General features: G+C 43.4%; 1 protein-coding gene across 9 annotated transcripts in view; it reads left to right on the top strand.

The window, feature by feature from the left end:
- The window catches only part of mcf2lb (mcf.2 cell line derived transforming sequence-like b), a 44,294-nt gene that overhangs the window by 1,851 nt on the left and 20,884 nt on the right, over positions 1-21,559 (top strand). For 5 of the 9 annotated variants that reach the window (XM_056423706.1, XM_056423665.1, XM_056423661.1 and 2 more), the window contains exons 1-3: positions 9,761-10,427; positions 16,151-16,234; positions 19,696-19,810. In XM_056423706.1, coding sequence (XP_056279681.1) covers positions 9,983-10,427; positions 16,151-16,234; positions 19,696-19,810 — 644 coding nt within the window. In that variant the 5' untranslated portion in view covers positions 9,761-9,982. Of the gene's footprint in view, positions 1-5,238; positions 5,583-9,760; positions 10,428-16,150; positions 16,235-19,695; positions 19,811-21,559 lie in introns of those variants that run through there. The other 4 variants (XM_056423681.1, XM_056423698.1, XM_056423673.1 and 1 more) reach the window with 3 other exon arrangements.

Raw genomic sequence — 21,559 nt, 5'->3', positions numbered from 1 at the left:
AGGGTTTAAAATAGGAAAATACAGGATCGTCATGAGCTATAAATCTTTATTTCTGCAGGAAACCACGCCAGGTTTAAGAGACTCATGAACCTGCTGTTCATGCTGTCTGCCTCGAGCTAGGGTGGTGTTTGGCCATCAAGCTGTTCTTTTGTCACAAGACTTGCTTTTACAGTTTAATCTTGCGGTGGAAAATGTGACATTGACTCATTTTATTGAATCTAGAACGAGATAATAAGGAGCGCATGGTGTTGTGACGGGGATTGAAATAATTTATATTGCAGTCAGTTCAGTTGAGAAAAGGCAAAGCGTCCTTTGTTATAATTGTTTATTTAAAACGTGTTATTGTATTTAAACTATTTTTTTTATCAACATTAAAATGTGCAAAAATATCTTCGGTTTCACATCTACATCAATGATGACGTCTACTTCAGAAGACAGGTGGATATGTGTTGTGATACTGTTATTGAGTACTCCACCTTAATGAGTTACAGTTTTGTCTCTCTCTTTCTCTCTCTCTATATATATATTTATATATATATATATATTTACATATTAATTAATGTATATATATATTATTTATATATATATGTATATTAGTCCTCTACCAATTTAACTGTGACCCTGTACTGATTACTTACTTTCAGTAATCCCATCACCTCTTGGATTTGGTTGCCAAAGCTGAACTTTGTGTGTTTAGTCATCGCCTTTCATATTTGTTCTGAAGAGTCAAAGCGTCTGCAGGGAAACATTTTATGTCTATGATTACGCAGCCATGGCAAAGAAAGCTTTTTAAAGTTGACACAGGAACCCTTTTCCAGACTGTAGAGGTGTGGTCTTGTGACATGGCTCCAGGACACAATTATCTCCTTAATCTAACAAATGCCCCTAATATTAATATTTCATCTTCTCGTTTCTTTTTTAAAATCTATTTATAGAGATTTCCTTTAATCCGCTCACTGCCAGCACGCCGTCATTCTCACAGACGTGAGACCTGTTGTTTCATGTCGTGTTGATCTTGTTTCATTGGAGATCAGCGACGTTGGTCGGATTTCGAGAGGCCACGGCTGCTCATTAAGTGGCATGTGTGGTTTTCAGTTGTCAGAATCTGATTATTTGTATGTGCAGTTACAGTATGAATGCAAGAGGAAAAAGAATGTATAGACTTTTGCATGTTTTTCAAGAAAATCTCCAATAATGTTTGAGCTGTTGCTACATGAAGACAGCACAGTGGGCTTTGAGTAGCATCTCCTTAGCACCAGAGATGTATGGCAGCAGTGAGTGGGTGGGTGGACTTGTGGGGGCACAGCAATGTTGAAGCTAGAGGAATAAAATAAAACAAACTTCAGTTCTGAAAGAGAATTATGAGCTGCATCACTCCAGACATTTTTTTTTTAATTCCATGAAAATTATGAACAATTTCTTTTTATATGGGCAGGCGTTCGGTGTGCGACATTATAGTAAACGTTTGCAGACATTACAATCGTTGGAAGCGCTTTGCTTGGAAGGAAATCAGCGAGAATGTGCTGCGGCGGGAAAAGGAGAGTACGGTAACACTGATCGCAGACGACAGCAGAGAGGAGAGGCCACCGAGGGAAAAGAAAGATTCAGAGAAACTCCGGGGGAACTAAGTCATCTGAGGATGAAAATAATGTTTCATGTTGTAAATTACTCCTAAGTTGCAATCAGAGCTTGTTTTTTGATTGGATCACGGTGTCTAAACATGAAATATTCTCAAACTGATAACAATTCAGGAAGAATATCTATCTTCATCTCGCACTGTGGCTGCCCAGGTTTCATTTTTCTAATCGGTGGCAGCGATCCAATCCGTCCATCAGTGTGCTCATTCAACCAGCAGTAAGAGGGCAGAGCGGTTTAACACATCTTATCTGTGCTCAGTCGGTACAACAACAAGCCATGGAAGGGAGAAATGTGCCTTTCTTCTTTTAATATACATAAATAACTTTGGGTTTGAACTGCTGGCCATACAGAACAGTGAGTATAATACTTATTATGACAGAGTATAATACGTATTACTCTATGACAGAGTATAATACTGACCCTATGAAAGAGTATAATACTTATTAACCTATGAAAGAGTATAATAATTATCACCTTATGACAGAGTATAATACTTATTACCCTATGACAGAGTATAATACTTATTAACCTATGAAATAAATCATATTACATTTTATTATTTCTTTTCAGTTATTTATTATTACATTTTTTTAAACAACTATTAACAATTAGAACTTATTTCTCCTTTTTTTAACATTAAAAATTATATTTATTGATTTTTGTTGTGCACCTACCCAGTACAGTCAATACAGATAAGACACACACAACAAAGAACAAAAGCAAAACGCTATTAAATTCTTTAAATTATGGGGTCATTTACTGCCCTTCGTGAAATCAAGGGGAAATTATATTTCTTCGGGGCTGTTATGCGCTGGTGTATTTCCGACGCTGTGTGAGAGTACGTGTGTATTTGCTGCTAGCCCAAGAGCCGAGGGTTATGAACGTATCTGAGCTCCTGGCCGTCTCGTGACTTCATGGTTGCTACTCCATCTCAGTCATTTGTGATTGGTCGAATGCTCCCCTGAGGCATAGTTTGGGATTTAAAGCACACATCAAGGACTCTTGCTTATAACTCCGATATTTGTTCAACTTCATTGTCACCGTAGGGTGAGTGTCGGGTAACTTATCAGCTCAAGGTCAGGGGTTCAGCCCTTCTAGGTGAGCTGTGCTGTTTATCCCTAAAGGCAGAGCAGGTGTGTGACCAGGTGGATCCAGCGAGCCTCGAGTCATCAGCTCGTCAGCAAGTGCCCGAGCGAGGGAGGGTGCTGCGATAAGAGAGCATTCTCAATATATGTCATTTGCATTTTAGTGTGGGTACTTACATCAAACTAAATATACTAAGATCAGTCTGCAGAGGAATTGGCGAGTCTTATTTTAAATGCTGATGTCCTCCTTAAGATCATGATCTACTGTTTATATTTGACATAATCACAGATAGAAATGATAGAAACAATGTGTGTATTGTGGTAATACTAGTGAATTAATCATGCCACTAATGGGGTGGCACTCCGGGCGGCCACCACTTAAATAGCTCAACAACTAAAGGCGGAATTCCCAGGATATTAAGTACTGATTTTCATGGTTCCCAGAGGATGAATCTCACCAGCTTTAGTGACCTTGATGTTTATTTTCTCCACTCTAGCGCCACCATGAGGTTGACGTTATAGACACATTCCCAGACAATCAAGAATGAGTTGTAACTGGTGATCCAACTACATTTTTTTCAGAACTTGTGTTTTAGGACAAAATACCCAAAAGACGTAAATGTGCTGTGCTTTTCATTTACATCTCATCATGTTGTAAATCGTTGCATCACACTCCTGAGATAGTGAACACGGGGAATGTTATACCTGCTTAGCATCAGCATGTTGTTATCGGGAGCACGTTGTTCCGCTGATGTTAGCATTTTAGCTCGAAACAGTGCGGTAGCAAAGTACAGCGTCACCAGCAAAGCTGTCGGGTTGTTGTTGTTGTCTGATTCGTGGTGTTGATTTCAGCAGCTTTGGCTCTTACGTTCGGACAGGCAGACACTTGAGCTTTGTGTGTCCATGTTTGTGTCCAAACAGGCAGCGATATGTGAGAGCAAACGGTTTCTGAAGGTGAGTGACGTGGTAATGAGAAACCAGAGAGCTGATTATCAGGGGAGCAGTGGAAGAGAGGAGGAGATGGAGGGTTACGGGTCGATGGCTGATGTCGTGGGCCTCGTCCGCCCTGCAGTCAGCGCCGCTCATCGCTATTCTAAGCCTATAACCTGCAAGCTGCCAAACACACACACTAAAAAGCCTGCCAGCATCCCCCTCCATTCATCAAAGAGGACCCTCAAAGAGGACCCTCTTTGCTCCTCCACCTCCACCTCCACCATGTCCACGCACAGTTTTAGTGTTGGGACGGTTCTAAATGTCCGTGCTCTCCGGGGTCACCAGGAATGAATGCGTGAAAGCATCAGGGGAGCTATAGAAAGAGGGAAAGAAAAGGCAGATTAGTTAAGGAGTGGAGGAATAAAATTAGCCCGAGCAGCAGAAGGAGTTTTGTGCTCCACCGGCTGCCCTCTGCTCCGGCTCACCTGCAGCCTCCTCCCCTTGCTCCAAAACCTATAGCTGCTCCTTGATTCTTCAACAGTTGCACTCGCCACGAGTGTGTATGCGTGTGCATTCAGAGCGAGCGTGCGTGTGTGTTGCCGAGCAGAGCCGGGCCCCGGTCTCACCTCGAGTGTGAAGTGAACACTGTTCGTTTCAGAGGTTGTGCAGACAGTGACTCAGCGTTTTGTCTTTGGTTCTGCACTGCTGTGTCCCGAGTCCCCAAAGTGGCACTGCAGGGGACAGCAGCCGTGTCTCGTGGAGGTACAGCCGATGCAGACTCCTCAGAGGATGCACGTGAGATCAGGTCGGCTTGATTCCGAGTGAACCGACACGTGACACTGAAGAAGGTCCTTCTCATGTCTGCATTTTGGGAGCTCTGCGATTTCAAGTGTGTTAGATTGTGCAGCGGAGCTTTGCAGGGGCAGCGAGAGGGGTCCCGCCGGATGACAGTGTGTGTGTGAGAGACCAGCGGACTGCTCTCATGTCTCTGCATGAGTTTCTGCGGGAGGGTGGTGAGGCGTCGTGCCGGATAGTGAACCGGATCAGTCATCTGATCCAGAACCTGGACGTCTCGGGACTGGGCTCTCCTTTTGCTTTCAACCCTGCCAGCCGCAGGAGCTCCTGCAGAGGCTCGGATGGTAAGAGCAAGTATGTGTGAGTGTGTGAGTGTTAGTGTGAGTGTGTTAGTGTGTGTGTGTGTGTGTGTGAGTGAGTGTGTGAGCGTGTGTTTGAGTGTGTGTGTGTGTGTGAGTGTGTGAGTGTGTGTATGTCTCTTTGTGTGTGTGTTTGTGTGTGTGAGTGTGTGTATGTCTCTCTGTGTGTGTGTGTGTGTGTGTGTGTGTGTGTGTGAGCACTGCGCATGCTTCTGTGAAATTTTCCAGTGTTCATGTGTGTGTGTGTCTATTTGTGTGCAGAGTTCTGCAGGGCATCACGCCCAGAGCCTCACACACACACACACACACACACACACAGTGTTTCCTGTGGGCTTCCCTTTGCTTCCCACTGAGCTGCTTGTGTGTCTTTGTGCGTGTGTGTACAACCGCTTGTGTCCGTGAGGGTGCGTGACCGCGCAGTTTAAACAGCCGATTCAGTTTCCAGCTTCCAGATCTCTGCAGCTGCACTCACATTTCTTTTTTTTCTGTTGGCGGCAACGGATCCTTGAACATATGCAGAAATTTCAGCGCACAGCGCCCTCCCAGCAGACGAGCTGGTGCAGAGGAGCGGGGAACTGCTGATTAAAGCTGCTGAGTGTTCAAGTCGCCGTCCTGCCCGTCCGTCAGCCAGATTGTTGCCACTTTTATTCCTCTGCATAGAAAAAGACTTTTGCTGTTCTCTTGACACACAAGGAGAGCAGCATGGTGAGCAAAGCCAGGAGCAGTGCTTCTCAGTGGGACAGTGGGATACCGATGGTCCCGCTGAAGCCAAGTGAGTCAGGAGATGTGTGCTTGGAAGTTGTGTGTCTGTCTGTGGGGGGAGGATGCTCGTGTATTTTGCTTTATCTGGACACATTTGACACGAAAATGTGATCTTCTGTCTGAAAGCTATTTTCCGAGAGTTTGCTACGGACGACACGACATGTGTGAAAAGCGCTTATATCGTTGGTCTCTCCCAGAGGTCGTCCTCATGTTTGTTCGGTCCTTGGTTGAAGGTTACTCCATGTTCAAAGCTCTTGCTGTGCGTGGCACTTATGGATATGGTTTGTGTCTGCAGCTGCAGTCCAGTATGTGCTTTTTGTCTTTGCTGTGTAGTTTCAGGGTTGGTTTTCAGCTCTGTTAAAATCATTAGCCATGAGGGGAATTTATAGAAGGGAAGAACTTCGTTGATCTAGCAGTCGTTTGGGTTCTACACTTCACAACGATACTGTCAGAACATCTGGGAAAGAATGTGTGTGCATGTAGGTCACTATTAAAAAAACATTGATCTGCAAGTTCCACCTACGACTGATTCTCAAATTGATCCAATAAGAAGCACAAATTAAACTTTCCAAAGCAACCTTACTTTAAAAAAAAAATAACATGAATAAAAATGTAATCAAGTGCGTTCTGGAATTGACACTAAGAAGGTATTGCAAGTTCTAATCTACAGATGCAAAGGGAGGAACTTGTGATTCGAACTGTATGACCTGAAAAGACTCGACCAGAGGACTTGTAATGATCGATTTAACTAAAACCACTAATGCAACATAGCCCGACAATGTTATAACAGTATAATGCTAAATCAACAGAGTACTATTTTTCGCAAAGGAGATTTAAAGAAATTGAAAAAAGGATGTCTTCTTTTTTTAGTACACACCTTCATCTTTATCGAAACTTCTCCAGCTGAACGATACCTGCGATCCATCCTTTAGTGCAGTGGTCCCCAAACTACGGCCCACATTTGGACCGGCCCCCTGAACAATACCAGAGACGCGTTACGATTATTATTTTTTTCACCTGGCCCGCTGCCGTTGAGATTGCAGTGAGACGCGGAGAAAATGTGGAGTGGTGCTCTTCGCAATAAAACATCTTTGATGGGACGTGTCGCGTCTCGGCCAATCAGCGTTCAGATGTCCACAGCGTTTGGGAAGTTAGGTTAGCTTGAATGTTAGTCCGCTACATCTACTGCTGTCACGCTGCATGGTGTAGCGATACTAACAAAGTACCCGTACGATAAACACGATGTGATTTAGCATATTTTTAGTATCGATACTTCATTAAAAGAGCGATCAGAGCGCACGCGCTGCTCCGCTCCGTTAAATGCTGTAAAGTTAGGTAGCCAATCATTCAATTTGAGGAGACGTGTGATTGGCCCATAAACACACCAAACCGTCAGCTGCATGGAGGTGTCTGAGCCTGAGGCTTGCAGCCAACGATGCAAACGGTGCCAAGAGTGCCAACAACGGCAACCGGACGGACTGAGTAAACCTCTTTAACCCCGGGGAACCGGACGGTGGGCGTAACTCTTCCACTACAACGCGGTCTCGTGTCTTTGAGGCGAGAGATGGTGTTTATCATTTTACCGGTTGATACTAATGATATCACTTTAAGGGCACTGGTATTGATGTTGGCATCGTAATTTCTGAAAACATACTCAGCCTCACCCACTGTACACACAGTCCGCTGACTAAGAGTCTGTGTACGATGCTACAGGGACCAGCATCGGGTCCAATGCTCATGAACTCTGAGGCTTTCCTTCATGTCTGCAATGACGCCATCATACCTCCACGTTACACTTCTAGCTTCTTTTTCGTGACGCCATGTCTCCTTAACATGATGCCATGTCTCCTGCCCTTGATGCCATGTCTCCTGCACTTGAAGCCATGTCTCCTGCCCTTGATGCCATGTCTCCTGCCCTTGATGCCATGTCTCCTGCCCTTGATGCCATGTCTCCTGCCCTTGAAGCCATGTCTCCTGCCCTTGATGCCATGTCTCCTGCCCTTGATGCCATGTCTCCTGCCCTTGATGCCATGTCTCCTGCCCTTGATGCCATGTCTCCTTAACGTGACGCCATGTCTCCTGCCCTTGACGCCATGTCTCCTGCCCTTGATGCCATGTCTCCTGCACTTGATGCCATGTCTCCTACACGTGATGCCATGTCTCCTGCCCTTGATGCCATGTCTCCTGCACTTGACGCCATGTCTCCTGCCCTTGATGCCATGTCTCCTGCCCTTGATGCCATGTCTCCTGCCCTTGATGCCATGTCTCCTTAACGTGATGCCATGTCTCCTGCCCTTGACGCCATGTCTCCTGCCCTTGACGCCATGTCTCCTGCCCTTGATGCCATGTCTCCTGCCCTTGATGCCATGTCTCCTTAACGTGATGCCATGTCTCCTGCCCTTGACGCCATGTCTCCTGCCCTTAATGCCATGTCTCCTGCCCATGACGCCATCTCTCCTTAACGTGACGCCATATCTCCTCCCCTTAATGCCATGTCTCCTGCCCTTGATGCCATCTCTCCTTAACGTGACGCCTTATATCCTGCCCTTAATGCCATGTCTCCTGCCCATGACGCCATCTCTCCTTAACGTGACGCCTTATCTCCTGCCCTTAATGCCATGTCTCCCGCACTTGATGCCATGTCTCCTGCACGTGAAGCCATGTCTCCTGCCCTTGATGCCATGTCTCTTACATGTGATGCCATGTCTCCTGCCCTTGTTGCCATGTCTCCTGCACTTGATTCCATGTCTCCTACATGTGATGCCATGTCTCCTACATGTGATGCCATGTCTCCTGCCCTTGATGCCATGTCTCCTGCACTTGATGCCATGTCTCTTACACTTGATGCCATGTCTCCTGCACTTGATGCCATGTCTCCTGCACTTGATGCCATGTCTCCTGCACTTGATGCCATGTCTCCTGCACTTGATGCCATGTCTCCTGCACTTGATTCCATGTCTCTTACATGTGATGCCATGTCTCCTACACGTGATGCCATGTCTCCTGCACTTGATTCCATGTCTCCTACATGTGATGCCATGTCTCCTACACTACTTGAAGCCCCGCCCTCTTGCAGTCAATGCGAGCAGGCAGCATGACAGGGAGCGGAGCTGTGAGTGCGCTCTGATCATGCGCTATTTTAATAAAATATCGATACTAAAAATATGCAAACTCGTATCATTTTTAATGTACGGGTTACATACCAATCATGTTAAACATCATATTCTTGCATTTTGTGCTCTCTCGAGTTCGAGGAAACCTCTTTCTGAACCACTAGTTGCTCTTTGAGTTGGTGCTCGCTCATTGGCTTTATGTGACTCAACACAATGAACGGTGTCTCTAAATGGGACGGACTGCAAGTGGAGCGCTCTGTCCCTTTGTTTGACCCTCTTGAGCACGTTGAGTTGTGCAGTTCTTTAACCTAATGGCTCTCACCTCAAGGTTTACTGATAACCTCGTGCTTGGTCATTGAGCAAACACATACATTAAACACAACCCCCACACACACACATTAACATTCTTCCAGATGCACGCTTACTCACATACACATAACACAATCTAATAGTTGAAATAGGAGAGAATGGTGTCTATTGGCTTTTTAAAAAAAGGTGAAATGTATCTTTTAACTCATTGAAATGGAATCTAAATCGCCACATTCTGTCAAACAGTGTCTCTCTTTGAGAAGTCTCATTAGAACTAAGTCTTTCAGTAAATATGTAAGAATGGGCTCTTTTATAAACCAGAATAGGGGCTTTGAATGGATACAGTCTGTGAATGGTTAAATGGGGATGCAGGCAGTGGTTGAATGGGCTGTGGGTCAGAATGGAGGCTTTGTACTTTCGGTCCACATCTCCCTTGATAAGGCAGGCGAGGATCGAGAGCTTTGTTGGCCTAGGTAAATGAGCACTGGGAGCTGCAGCTCCTATATAACTGTGGCACAACATGGCAAGACATAACTTGGCATGTATAACCTTTTTCCTGCTTCTCACTAGTCTTCCGAGTCACAACTGGATGCCTTTTTAGAGATCAGTCTTAGTCACTCATTACCAGGTTGGAGGCATTGCTATTCAACCGGGGAGAGGGGGGGTCGTGTATTTTTTAGGGGAGGGAAAAGGGCAGCGGGGAGGGTGGGGTAGGGTGCTACACTGTTGCTTTTGTCTATACAGGGAAGGTAACCTGAGGGTGCAAGGGGAAGTCCCCACAGTCACTGAGTGACATCCTGCAGGCTGTAGAGCACCTGCAGCCTGACGGAGAGCGAGAGGCCGAATGGTGGAGTCGGGTGAAAGGTGGAGAGTCGGAATGAGAGGGAAACTGCTGCAGTGATAGCTTCTTTTTTGTGTGTGCAAAAAATCTGCATGAGAACACGTGTCGCAGAAGAAGAACGAACAAGACGTAGGCTGCTACAGCAGGATGGGCGGAGAGGAGACGGCGGTTTCAGGCTTCTTGATGGAGGAGGATGTTGAGGTAGAGTTGGACTCTGGGTTTTGCATTGACGTGGACTCGGAGTTGAGTTCAGATGACCACCCGGATGGAGAGGAGTTGGACGGGTTTGTGACAGATTTTCCGTTCACTAGAAATGAGCAAAAAGAGGAAAGTCCGGGAGCGGTCGGAGGGAGTCGAACCTCAGGGGAAGGTGAGACGGAGGCGGATTCGGGGTCGATGGAGGATGGAGGAACTGAAGCAGAAAGGGGAGTAAAGATGGACGATCAAAGTGAAGAGGCCAAAGAGGAGGAGATGGGGGGATCGTTGGATGTGTGTTTGTGGCCAGTAGAGAAGAGTGGGGGTCATGTACGGATCTCTCTGGAGGAGGTGGAAAAATACTACCGATTCGCTCGCTGCTGCCACTGGCTGCGTGGTAGGTATACGACGCTTTATCATTTTCTCGAAAAAAGGATGTTTCCCTTTTGATGTAATATATATATATATATATATAATATGATGTATGAGTAAAATAAACACAAACGTTCATTTCCCTTCCTCTCGTTGGGAGGATGAGGCCGGTGTTTGTCAATATTCTCAGACTTTCATTTAGACCACTATAATACAATAAAAATATGTATACGTACACATGGTTTATAACATAATTGCTCATTACTTTGCCTTTATAGGATCCATGTGACATAGATACTTTCTGATCGTAAATAACACTGTTTGTTCTCTTTAACCCTTGTGTTGCCTTAGGGTCATTTTGACCCGAATCAATATTACACCCTCCCCCCGCCTTTGGGTCATTTTGACCCGATTCAATGTTTCACCCTCCTGTTACCTTTATATTTACTAACATATTTTACCCTTTGTGTTCAATTTGATGCCAGCAATTAAAACCTCCAGAAAATTATTAGAATTAATATTGTTTTCCAAGTTTAAGTGTGAGGCACTTTATGTTTGTTTGTTGACTACCGAAAGAACACCGACATTAAACATTGAATGGGGTCAATTTAATCCTAAGGCGGGGGGAGGGTGTAATATTGATTCGGGTCAAAATGACCCTAAGGCAACACAAGGGTTAATGAGACGTACAGTCGTAACTCAAACTGCCTCAATTCCTCTCCCATTCTCACTCGAGGGGCTGGCAATAATTATGTAATACTGTCTAATATTTGAGTGTACTTTTTGACAGTGTAAAGAGTGTAGAAAAAGAGGGCTATAACTCAAACCTGACATCTTCCAGGAAGTTATTTTGTCTTCTTCCCAGTAACAGAATAGCCTCCTTTTGGAGACAGAGTGCAGCTATTGTGTGTGTGTGTGTGTGTGTGTGGAGGGGGGTTTGATATGTGTGGGAGTTGCTTGGGGCAAGGCGTGGCGGACGGAGTAAGTGAGGCTGGGTCAGAAAGTGGAAACTGTTGGCGGTTTCTGTGTGAAACTGACTCCACGGGGAGCGTGTGAGTGCCTGTAAGCGCTCTGCAGATGGCGAGACAGTCGCAGCTTTGTATCCTGAGGCGGCGAGCGGTCATTATTAACAACAGGGCAGCAATGCTTAACCAAGGAGAAAACATCAAAGATAGGGTCATGTGTCTTTAGCTGCCTGGCTTCTCCTGTGGAGGCCTTTTGGTTCACACACCCATGCTCGAGGTTAAGTCTACAATAACGTCCGTCAGTTGTCCCGACTCGATATATGTGACCCACGGTGCATTAGCTTCCACGCTAGATAACGTTTGTCCAGCCACAGGTAGGCTTTTAATTTATAATAGATGTGCAACCTTTTGCTATCTCACAAACGAGCATGTCCGGTGGAGGAGAGGAGGGAACAGGTGGACACCACCAGCACCTGACGTGATGGATTAATAAAGTTTGAATAGGTCTTAATTATCAGCCTGTGTATAATATGTATTTACTAGACATTGTGTTCATGTGTGTGTGTGTGTGTGTCTTTGTATTTGTGGACTCCTTTCTCTCTGGGATTATCTGTTCTTGTTTTCTCATGGTGATATCAAGGACTTAATAAGCACAAAGGTATCCCCCATGTAGAATATGTGTTCACCAGTAACTCATTATCTACTTATACATGGAGTATAACTCAGAGTTATTCAGCTACTTAGTGATGATTCCTCCATCATGAGGTTCCTCACTTGCGATCTAAAATCAGATGATATGCTCTGTACAATCCCAGTAATGTGACGTGCTGGAGGATTGTAGTGTAGTCAATGTGCTCACACAGGTGAGAACACAGGTAATGTCCTTTAAGTCCCCCTGAGCAGCTAAAACCTTTGATCGGTGTTGTTTGACAGACGTGGCACCAGCTGGTTTCCTGAAGAAAAAAGGTTTAAAGTAAATAGGAGACAAGAAGATAGACTTGAATGAACACTGACCTCAAGTGTGTGTGTGTGTGTGTGTGAAAGCAAGCAATACACTTCAATGTACCCTCAGGCCATTGATAGTTATTGCCAAACAAAGAGTTAACGGAGAGACTTGTTGGTTTAACAGATTAGTCAGAGGCGTGTCTGGAAAGAGACAGTCAGTCTGACTGAAGAGGGAATTGACGTCCACATGTTGTGATTATCCGAGATGAACTGAGCTCCAGTGAGAACAACGTTGGACTAGACTATGAAGGGTTTGGGCCTGAGGAGGTATTGTGCCTTACAGGGTAAGAAAGTAGTTGGGGCCGTAGTTGTATGCCGACATTGAGCTAATTTTACTCAAGCTGTGTTGCGATTGGTTGGGGAAGGTACAAAATGATTTGATCCATCATGGTTCTGAGCTTTAATATGATTTTTTTTTTAGAGACATTAAGCTGTGTAGTTACTGCTACCAACTACGCTACATGTTTCCAGCCTGGGAATCACATGGCGATACTTTGTGTGTGGCCTTACGACAAAAAGACCAAACAAAGTGAGAAAACGGTCCAAATTGGTTGCTTTGACTTTGCTGTCTGTTGTATGTTTGTAAACACGTTGACAGGATGCTGTCGGTCATGTTGGGACACTCCCTTCCTGTCTTCTCTTGGCTTTTCTGGTCCCTAGATGGCCATTGTTTTTCCCCATCATTTTCCCGCCTGTATGGTATTAAAATTCAGTTTTGGGGACGATACGAAAGAGGCACGCGGAAGAACTGCCCCTCTCTAGAACTGGGCGTCCTGGTGGGTGGGAACCATGACTGCATGTATGCATGGTTTTAGAAATACAAAGGTCCGACAATGTAGTTTACCAGGGAGTTTGCTTGGTATGCACACCAACATATATTTAAATTTGCTTATCTAAATATGATGTATTTTAAGATGTTCGGTGAGCAATAATTGGATAAAAATAGATTTAAAACGATGTCAGTGGGCAGTGCCGTGATTATTATGTCAAGCAGTACACCTTTCAGCTACTACAATCTGAAAATACAGATTTTCTTCGGCGTAGTGGGCAAAAACTGCCCTTCCTCGCTCATCTCTTATGACCTTCTCTTTCTTTTCGTCACAGTCTCCTCTTCTTGTCCCGTGTCTCTTCTCAAAGCTGAGGTTTGATTGACACCCTTGGGTTTGGGTTACATGGGGATGACTGTGGGAACTAACGAGCCGGCATCATCGCCCACCGTTTAAAGTGGTCCATGTGGAGATCAAAAGAGCGACTTGGTCATCTCGGCATTGTTGCTGCACTCAAGTCACGTTATTTTTAGTCAGAAAATACAGAGTACCGGACCTCGCTGACCTCAATGGTGGGGTACAGCCAGAGCCGGGGAAGTGCTTTCATGTAAAAATAAAGAGAGAGCTGAAGAAAGCTGTTTTTTTCACGACTACATGTGGATATTTAGCTTTAATGACAGAGACGACTACAGAGCCCCAAATTGCCTGCAGCTATATTTAAACTATCTTTAAACATGTGCCCTGTAAGTGAGCAGTGGTTTTTCAGGTTCTGATATTCAGCCGGCCTGATGCAAGGCTTCTTAACACAAATATTTGCACATTTAAAAATGCCTCCGAGGGTTGATACCGAAACTACCCGTCCAACAGCTTCTCACTTTTGTATTTAACCACAATGTTCCAGATTACTTCAGTTCCCCTCAGGCCTGTCTGGCTGTTGATGGAACAGCAAACACCTCACACATGTCATCTCGCTTCATGAGTCCAGTGAAATAAGCATCTTTGATTGAAGTGTAACCTGTATAGATGCGACATACTGTACGTAAACAGAGACCCACAATGCATAGCAGCAACGTGATAATCCTACAGCAGATAACTGTACTTCTGCCAAGTCTTCTGTATTGATCTGTTTTGTTGCACAGTGCTTATCTTCAAGTTGAACTGAGGCCAGTTTTTTATTCAGCGAGCAACACTAAGAGGTTTCTCCAATACACATCAATGCATATCGTTGGGGGACTGTTTATGGTAAATGCATATTGATCACGAGGCCTGGCAGCTGGCAGAGACGTCCGTTTGTCAGGGTCACCGACTGCTTTTTCAACAATAATTTTGTCCACAGTAAATATCTGGACTTCTTTGTCGTTCCACTAAGACCACACAGGAGAATATACTCTATTTTCCCCTTTGCACATTCACCATGACAGTGTTCAACATGTGTGATGCCTTGTTGATGATGTACAAAGGTGTATGTACGCTCCTTCGTCTGGCCCAAAAGTGTCTCGCTAAACTGCTAATGCGAGGCCTCTGCCGTGCGAGTGTCTGCTGCCACCAGTTTGATGCCTTTAATGACCACAACCCCGTCTCCTACTGGGGAATTGAACCGTATATGATTATTTAAATCCTTATGAAGGGAGTCCATGGGGGGCATGGACAGCTGTTGAAGCTGGAATGACAGGACCAACAAAGCTTGTTGATTTCTCAATACTATACTGCATGTTATCTACAACTGTAACACCCTATTCCCTTTCTCCTGTTTCTCCTCTGTGTCTCCTGTGTTCGGTTTCTCCTCTATGTCGCCTCTGTGTCTCCTCTGTCTTGATTGGTTAATTCCCTTCACCTGCCCTCAGCCACTCCTGTCTCCCTGATTGTCTCATGCAGTACACCTGTGTTTTCCCCCTATATAATGTGCCAGTCCTTCTCCTGTCTCCTGTCGGTTTGTTGGCTTTATCTCAGTCTCGTAGTGTCTCTGTTTCGATGTCTCACTCTGTCTTGGTTCCCATGGTGATGCCTAGTGTTTTTTGTAGCTGCTTTCAAGCCAGAGTTTTTATGTTTGACCTTTTTCCAAAGTAAAGTGTTTTTTGTTTCACTCAAACCTGGAGTCCAGCCGGTCTCTCTGCACCTGAGCCCCACCCCATGACAACAGGAATGTTTCCATTGTACAACCTCTTCAGGAACAATTCACAATATGACCATTTGTAGATCACTTATTGGCCCTTGAACCCGTGCAGTATTATCCCAGTCATATGCATGGTGTAATTTGTAAATAGGAAGTGCGTGCATATTCATTAACGCCTTAAACACTCCTTAGAATCTCACAGACGAGTAGCACCGCTGCACACGCGTGACACTGTTTCTGCGTAAGTCATTTTAAATAATAATGATTGATAAATTAAAACTTAAACTTGGATTGTACTGCACGAGTTGTGTGGGAGATTGTAAATAGTTTAAACTGCACTCAGCACTTTATCCTGGACACTTTAACCTGCTGGAAGTTCACTTTGGTCACTGCTTTGTGTATGTATTTAGTTTCCTCTGTATATTTGGTATTTTTGTGTTTTAGTATTGTTATTGTCTTTAATTTGTATCTTTTATTAATGCTCTAATGTGCACCCGCTGCTGTGATCCTGCAATTTCCCCACTGTGGGACTAATAAAAGAATATCTAATCTATAGTTTTGCTGTAGCCCCCCCCCCCCCCCCCATTTACTTCAAAGACTCTTTCACCGTTTTTCAACTCTTGATTCATCGTAGAGGCGTGCAAGAAACATATATTTCCCAAGAATTGAGGGTAACACGTGATGAGCAATGAGTTAAGTGGTCATTCTGTGGGTAAAGTTTATCTTCAATGTGCTGGAGGCATAACCGCCATAGTTAGATCATGTGTGTTCTGCGTTTCCACTCTCCCTCTCTACTGTACGTATGGCAAAGCAGCTCTCCAATGTACTTCCTTCTCCCTCCATACTGTACATCTTCCGCTCTGATGTCACTAATACTTCCCTTCTCTGTGTTCTCCAGATGACATCATGCAGCTGGAGAGCAATCCCTTCCGTGCTGCTGACATCACCGCTGACCTCAAGAAGCAGTTTGCCTTCCTCTCAGGTGACTCCTGCATACCTCTGCTCATCTGTCTTTATCGGGATCTTTGTTTCTCATCTCATCTGCTATCTGTCAGCATTTATATTTTAACGACTCCACTTGATATCTGCATAGTTAACTATGAACAGTTTTCTCCTGGCTAGTTATGATTTGCTATTCAAATGTCACCTCCCTCCCTTTCCTCTTTGTTTGTTGAGTTTTTATGTAACGGAGCCCAGCCGGACAACAGTGAAGCGTACTGATGCTTCCAGAATTTCCTTTATTCATGTTCAGCCATGAGCCTTGATGAACATACATTTAAGAGTGTTTATTTGTCCTTTTAATTTCACTGTAGGAGCTATGGAACAAATAAATACATACATCACAAGACATTTTACAAGTTAATTATAGAATGAAAACACTAAACATGTTGTCAAAGCCCAAATAAAACAGAGTACCTTGTTACCGTTCCAGTTCATAGAGTAAGAAACATATTCGTGAACACCTTTTCCTTCAGGACTCCGTCATCTAACCAACTTTTTGCGAAGTCATATTACGATATTTACATCTACTTCATCGGAAGTACTTCAAAATAAAAGGAACCAAAACATACAAAGTCACTTACAAAATAAAGGCTTATGGGAAATAGTCAACATATTAACAGAATCTTTTCAGACTCATTTACACCAAATACCCTCTATAACATAGAGATATAAATACAGATCAGGTAACAGCAGCAAGAATATAGACTCTATATTCTTGCTGCAGTTACCTGATCTGTATTTACTGCTTCTGCAGGTCCATTTCCTGATAAATCCCATGTTTTGTGTCTTTCACAGAGGTTGCCAGTTATGTGTGACACATGTTAAATCATTTATTTATTTATTGCAGTACAGTACTGCGTTTTCCAGAGCTGACCTTGTGGCTGCAGCCAACAAAACAAATATCTAAGCAGACGTTGACACCATGACCATGCACTCGCTGTTGCTATGGTGACGAGAGGAGAAAAGCCAGAGAGGTTGATATTCCAGTCACATGCGCTGACAGAGCGTGTGTGTATGTGTGTGTCCTTTAAAACACATCTTCTCTAACAGCTTCTTATCATGAGCAATGGGGTCTAACACGAACACACACACCTTTCAATTCAGTTTATTTGATATAACCCAATATTACTAATTTGCCTCAGAGGGCTTTACAATCTGTACACATACAACACCCCTGACCTTTGACCTCACATCGGATCAGGAAAAACTCCAAAGAAGTAGAAACAAACCCTTTCACTGGGAAAAAAGGGAAGAACCCTTCAGGAGAGCAACAGAGGAGGATCCCTCTCCAGGATGGACAGAACAATAGATGTCATGTGTACAGAAGGAATCATTACAGAGTTGCATAATCATTCAATGAGTATGACAGAGTGTATGAGTAGTTCATATGACAGGAGGCCGGCTGGCCAGGCAGGAGGCGTCAGACCCAGAGCCCCACGTTTAGTGAGGCAGCTCTCTAGTGGGGCAATATGGTACTACAAGCTTCTTAAAATATGATGGTGCATCACCAATCAAGGCTTTGTAGGTGGGGAGAAGAATTTTAAATATGATTCTTGATTTTACGGGGAGCCAGTGCAGAGCATCTAATGCAGGAGTGTTGTGATCTCTTTTCTTAGTTTTAGTGAGTTCACGAGCTGCAGCATTCTGGCTCAACTGGAGGCACCTAAGAGACTTATTAGAGCAGCCTGATAGTAAGGAGTTGCAGTAATCCAGTCTCGAAGTAACGAACGTGTGAACCAGCTTTTCTGCATCTTTTTACACAAGATGTGTCTGATCTTATTTATATTCCGTAGATGAAAAGATGCAGTCCTTGAGATTTGCTTCACGTGGGAGTTAAGGGACAAGTCCCGATCAAAGATAACAGAGATATTGACAGTGGTGTTGGATGCCAGGGTAATGCCATCTACAGACACCACATCACCAGATCATTGAGCCCTGAGGTGTTCAGGGCCGAGTAAAATTACTTCAGTTTTCTGGCAACGGCAGATTTTTCGATATTTATATTTACCTCTGTGCTCCTGTCACCGGTTTGAGGCGGAGCTCTGTTGGGAAAAGGTGATGTAAATATATTTCTGTAAACTAATGAGGATTTAAGAATGACATCTGTTTTATCAAATAAAATCAAACACTAACATAGTCCAGAGGAAGCAGATAAGCGAAACCAGAGGCTTTAAGGAACAAAGGTGGTGTTAGGGGGTAAATATTGAGATAATATCACTTGTTCAGTGAAAACCAGTGTAGTTTATTCATAATAAATAACCTGTTGACTCTTGTTCAGATGGTGACATTTATTTCAAAATGCTTTTTATGTCAAAATAAGCTATTTATCTTTTCTGGAAGAAAATATAATCTAAAACTGTTTTCAAATGGAGGGATATTTCAAATGGACAATCATTCGACGGAATATATTTTAATGATGGATATTGCATGTTTTTTCCTCTACAGCACAGGTGTCAAACACAAGGCCCGCCGTATCGCTTTAATTAAAAATACGTGATCACCTTTTCTTAAAGAAATTGAAGAAAAATATCCTGTGCTTTTATTTTGAAGGTTTAAGATTAAATGGATGTATATTGTAATATTAGAGACATTTTCTGATGTACAATATGTCTTCATTAAAATAAAAAATAATCAAATGCAAAGAGAGTTATTTAACAATATGTTCGAGGAGTTTATAAAGTGTTTCCGGCCCTTTAAGAGGGCGGCCATGATGCTGATTTGGCCCATGGTGAACATGAGTTTGACACCCCTGATCTACAGTCTCCAATCATCAATGATACATCTTTAACATCACTGCCCCCATGTGGTCATTGGTTCTTCTTCCTCAGTGCTCTCTTACTCTATTCTAACTCTTTTTTTAATATTCTTTTTTAAATATTATTACAAATTATTACAAAAGACAATACATAACACCTAGAGGACAAAACAACAGTGGACAAAACATCATAAAGTCAGAGTATTGAAAAATTATGTGTGTGCATGTGTGTTTTGTGTGAGCTTTCTTTTAATTTAAAGAAACAAAATACATAGATGAGGGCAGATGTATATGTATGAGCGTATGCATGCACGTGTAATTTAATTGGTTTTCAGGCAAGTGAAAATAAAAAATAAAAGAATTAAGATGAATTAACTCATCATTAAGATGAGTGGTGTCATGTTTGTAAAAACATAGTGAATGATGACCAGATATAGTGGTGTTCTGTTGTGTTGTAAATGAGAGATAAATGATCTATTCTAACTCTAATAAATCAAAATGTTCCTTGTCAGACTGATTGTCAAAGACTCACAACATGGAAGTTATGATTCGATTTGTTTACGACGCTTCATAAATTATCCTCTGCTATGCTTCGGTGACAAGGAGATGTAAACCACATCATTCCTACATGTACTCTTTGAATATTCATGTGGCAATTTTTTATCTTCCTTTTTTCTATTTCCTAGGAGGTAGAGGAGATAATGGCAGCCCCGTCATTGTGTTCCCAGAGTTCCCAGCGTTTGGAGAGATCACAGACGGAGAGTTCGACAACGTGCTGACCTACCTGACCAGCGTGCCGAGGTAAAGTCCCTCACCGGCTGGTTGCTTTGTCATCTAACAGGAGCTTGTATGACATCTGATTCTTGTTCCATCAACACTTTAACACCACCAGAAACTTGTACATTTCAGACATCATGCGATGAAGTAGAAGTGGTTTCCCGGTTCATGCAGGTCAAGTTAACTAAAAATAGAAGGATGTAGGAGTGAATGTAATTAAGTCAATGAGGCAGTAGAGATGAACCTTTTCCTTTGTGCATGAAGTCTGCCAGCAGGGGGCAGTGAGTTCTCAAACACACATCCACTGCACAGAGCAGTGGATGGGACAGTCTGTGTATATTGCATGGATCTCTTGAGGGGAAGAGTGGTTCCTGTATTAATAAAATGGCCGATTAGTAATTGAATCCAGGGCCTCTTATCAGTCTTCTGCAGACTGTCTTTGTACACGTGGACAGACTTGGACGAGACAATGGTGGGGCGGGGGAGGGGAGGGAAACGTACGAAACCATCTCTTTCTCTAACTATTCCTTCTGAAACCCCCCCCCCCCCCCTGACTAATTGTTGTACCCTTTTAATAGTTGTTCTTAATTATTGCATTGCCTGATGATGTAGGTCTCTCCACCCTGGCCGTCCCACCTGACTGGCAAAGTGCTTAAAAATAGAAAAACACAGCAACCTTTTTTAATATGATTAATGCACACAGACAGCTGAGCAGAGCTGTGTCCTGCAGTGTGTGTGTGTGTGTGTGTGTGTGTGTGTGCACACTCTTATGTGTGATGGATTCACAGGAGGACCTGCATACAGCATGTGTAGATACGTCTCTAGGCCTTTAGATAATAATTAACTGTCACTACAGCCTTTAAAAAAAAGAAAGTTATAATAATTAGAAGTAACGAGCTGTATTATTTAAATGTCCAGCCTATTTCAGCATCAGCGTGAAGATATAACTTGTCTGAATGTTGTTATTTTATAAACTATATTAGCAGTATGGGCAATTCAAAAAATATATTGTTTTATGGAAGCTGACATGAAGATATACTTATACATCCATATTCAACTCCTTCATGATCCGACATGATCGACGGGGGGGGGGGGTCTGTCGTGAACGCGGAGGCAGATGGCTGGTGCTACCTGAGGGACCGATGCCCCCGACGGGGCCGCTGGGGGCAGCTGGGAGGCAAATGTCCTACAACTTTGTGATGTGCCCTTTAACATCTGCTGCTGGTCTGAAACAAATACCTTTGGATCAATATTAATGGCAGACATATTTACATCGTTGGTTTCATCATACCATATGGTTATTACAATCAATTATTTATATATTCAGCAAACTACCAGCAAACCAGGCTACGATATATGTTATGTCATAGCCCTAATTCCTTCTAAATATGTATTTTTTTTAAAGCTAAGATGTGTGAAGTATCAAATTAAATTCAAGGGCTTGTCGCAGGATTTTCTGGATCCTCATTTATTTACTTTAGGCTTTGCATCTATAAACAGACTCATGAATGCATTAACAGCTCAGCCCTTTGTCCCTTCTCTTATGTTATCTTACCTCGCAAGTGCATGCACACGTGGATTTAGTTTTGCCGATTGGTTTTATATTAAAAAGGTACCATCGGCGGAAAGATTGAAACATATTGAATCGAGACGCTTGTGGCTTAATCTGTTTTTAATTTAATATACCGCTTCTCTTATATCCAATCTCTCTCTGCGCTGCTCATTACATCGCTGGAGCAAACTACTGCGAATGATACTTCTGCTTATGCATTC

The sequence above is a fragment of the Pseudoliparis swirei genome, chromosome 2, assembly GCF_029220125.1.
Source record: "Pseudoliparis swirei isolate HS2019 ecotype Mariana Trench chromosome 2, NWPU_hadal_v1, whole genome shotgun sequence".
In the NCBI taxonomy this organism is placed as follows: Eukaryota; Metazoa; Chordata; class Actinopteri; order Perciformes; family Liparidae; genus Pseudoliparis; species Pseudoliparis swirei.
This window is presented reverse-complemented; position numbering and strand designations above follow the sequence as displayed.